Here is a 1445-nt window from a genome sequence, read left to right on the forward strand (position 1 = left end):
ATAATGCAATGCTCAACACAATCACCAACAACCCACCAAGGCTCGAATCTCGCGTGCGAAATTTCAGTTTCTTCTTCCGATTGTAGAACAGCAAAAATTTGCTCCATTGCGGGGTTGCCCATTCGTAAAGCGGCAAATTGCTCCTCTGAAAAGTAGCAATTTGCTCAATAGTAGAAGGAGCAATTTATAGGTTTGCCCCTTCTTTGAGCAAAATTGCTCAATTTTGTTACATAGTAGCACTTCACATAGCGGCAACTTTTATATATTCTAGCAATATTCTGAAATATAAACGAGCAAACGATATTCATCCGAGCAGTTTCTGTTATACAAAACGGCAAATTTGCGTGTTTGTAAAGTGAATTTTGCTACTTTGCTCTTCTGTATATCAGCCATAGCGTTTTTACACACTAGCACAACAGCAAAAGCCGCAGGGAATATACATTCCAGCTAATTGGCACTTTTTTGCTATTTGCTCCTTTGCTATTTTGTAACTGAGCCGGCGCATTACCGTCCCTCGCTCGCCCTAACCGTTTCAGGTATACCGTCCCTCCCAGATGTTCTTCTCGGTCGAAAACTTGTGATTCCGTGCTTGACCAATCCCGAGGGGTTATTCTATGCATTCAGTTCTCATTTAGAGTCTCCCAGTACCGATGAGCATCTCTATCACTCCTCAACAGGTTCCTTCTACTATTACACAGACCACCGCTGGGGCTACATACTACTCTACTCAGCCGACAGTTGGCTCTACTTACTACACTAATCAACCTGCAACTACGTCCTCCGTTGTCCCGCCATCTGGTCCTATGATTGATGAGAAGATAGTCATGAAGCAGAAAGAGAAGGCTCTTCGAGAGTTGGAGTCTCGCGTGAAGCTTGCCTTGCAACAGCACGATCAGATGTATCAGCTCCAGAAGTCCCACATCAACGCCGATCATGACAGACAGATGGAATACACTAAGGGAACTATTGAGAAGGAGCGACAAGCTGCCCTTTTCGATCTCGAGGGCCAGTACCAGACTAACAACAGAGATTTAGAGCAGGCTGCAATTCAACAGCGCATGCAGATCGAGACTACCGCGATGCAGCTCGATATCCAGGCTCATCAACAGAAGATGGTTCAAGAGCATCAAGAGCGTGAGCGCAAGTGGACTGGTCAGGTCGCTGGTATCCCTCCTGCTGCATACCCTGGCGCTCCGGTTAGCTATCCTTACTACACAGCTCAGCAATCGGGTAACGTCATATACAGCACGATCCAACAACCCAGCACTGGTGCCTCTCCTGCTCCCCAGTGAGCTAGAAGCGTATGAGGGTGTTATTGTACGGTCGAAGAAGTCTTTGCTTGTTTCAGTAACTTGTCAAAGCGAGACCCACACATAACGTTCGATTTCAGCATGATATTGTTGGTTATGTGTTGAGAGTAGTTGGGAGGTGGCGATGGATCAGTT

At 46.2% G+C, this 1445-nt stretch overlaps 1 protein-coding gene across 1 annotated transcript; it reads left to right on the forward strand.

Moving 5' to 3' along the window:
• Positions 1-622: 622 nt before the first annotated feature.
• Positions 623-1394, forward strand: Pmar_PMAR013896 (hypothetical protein). Its single transcript, XM_002765523.1, has one exon. The coding sequence runs from the start codon at positions 651-653 to the stop codon at positions 1290-1292; it is 642 nt and encodes a 213-aa protein (XP_002765569.1). The 5' UTR covers positions 623-650; the 3' UTR covers positions 1293-1394.
• The last annotated feature ends 51 nt before the right edge of the window (positions 1395-1445 follow it).

The sequence above is a fragment of the Perkinsus marinus genome (assembly GCF_000006405.1).
Source record: "Perkinsus marinus ATCC 50983 genomic scaffold scf_1104296975478, whole genome shotgun sequence".
Classification (NCBI taxonomy): Eukaryota; Perkinsozoa; order Perkinsida; family Perkinsidae; genus Perkinsus; species Perkinsus marinus.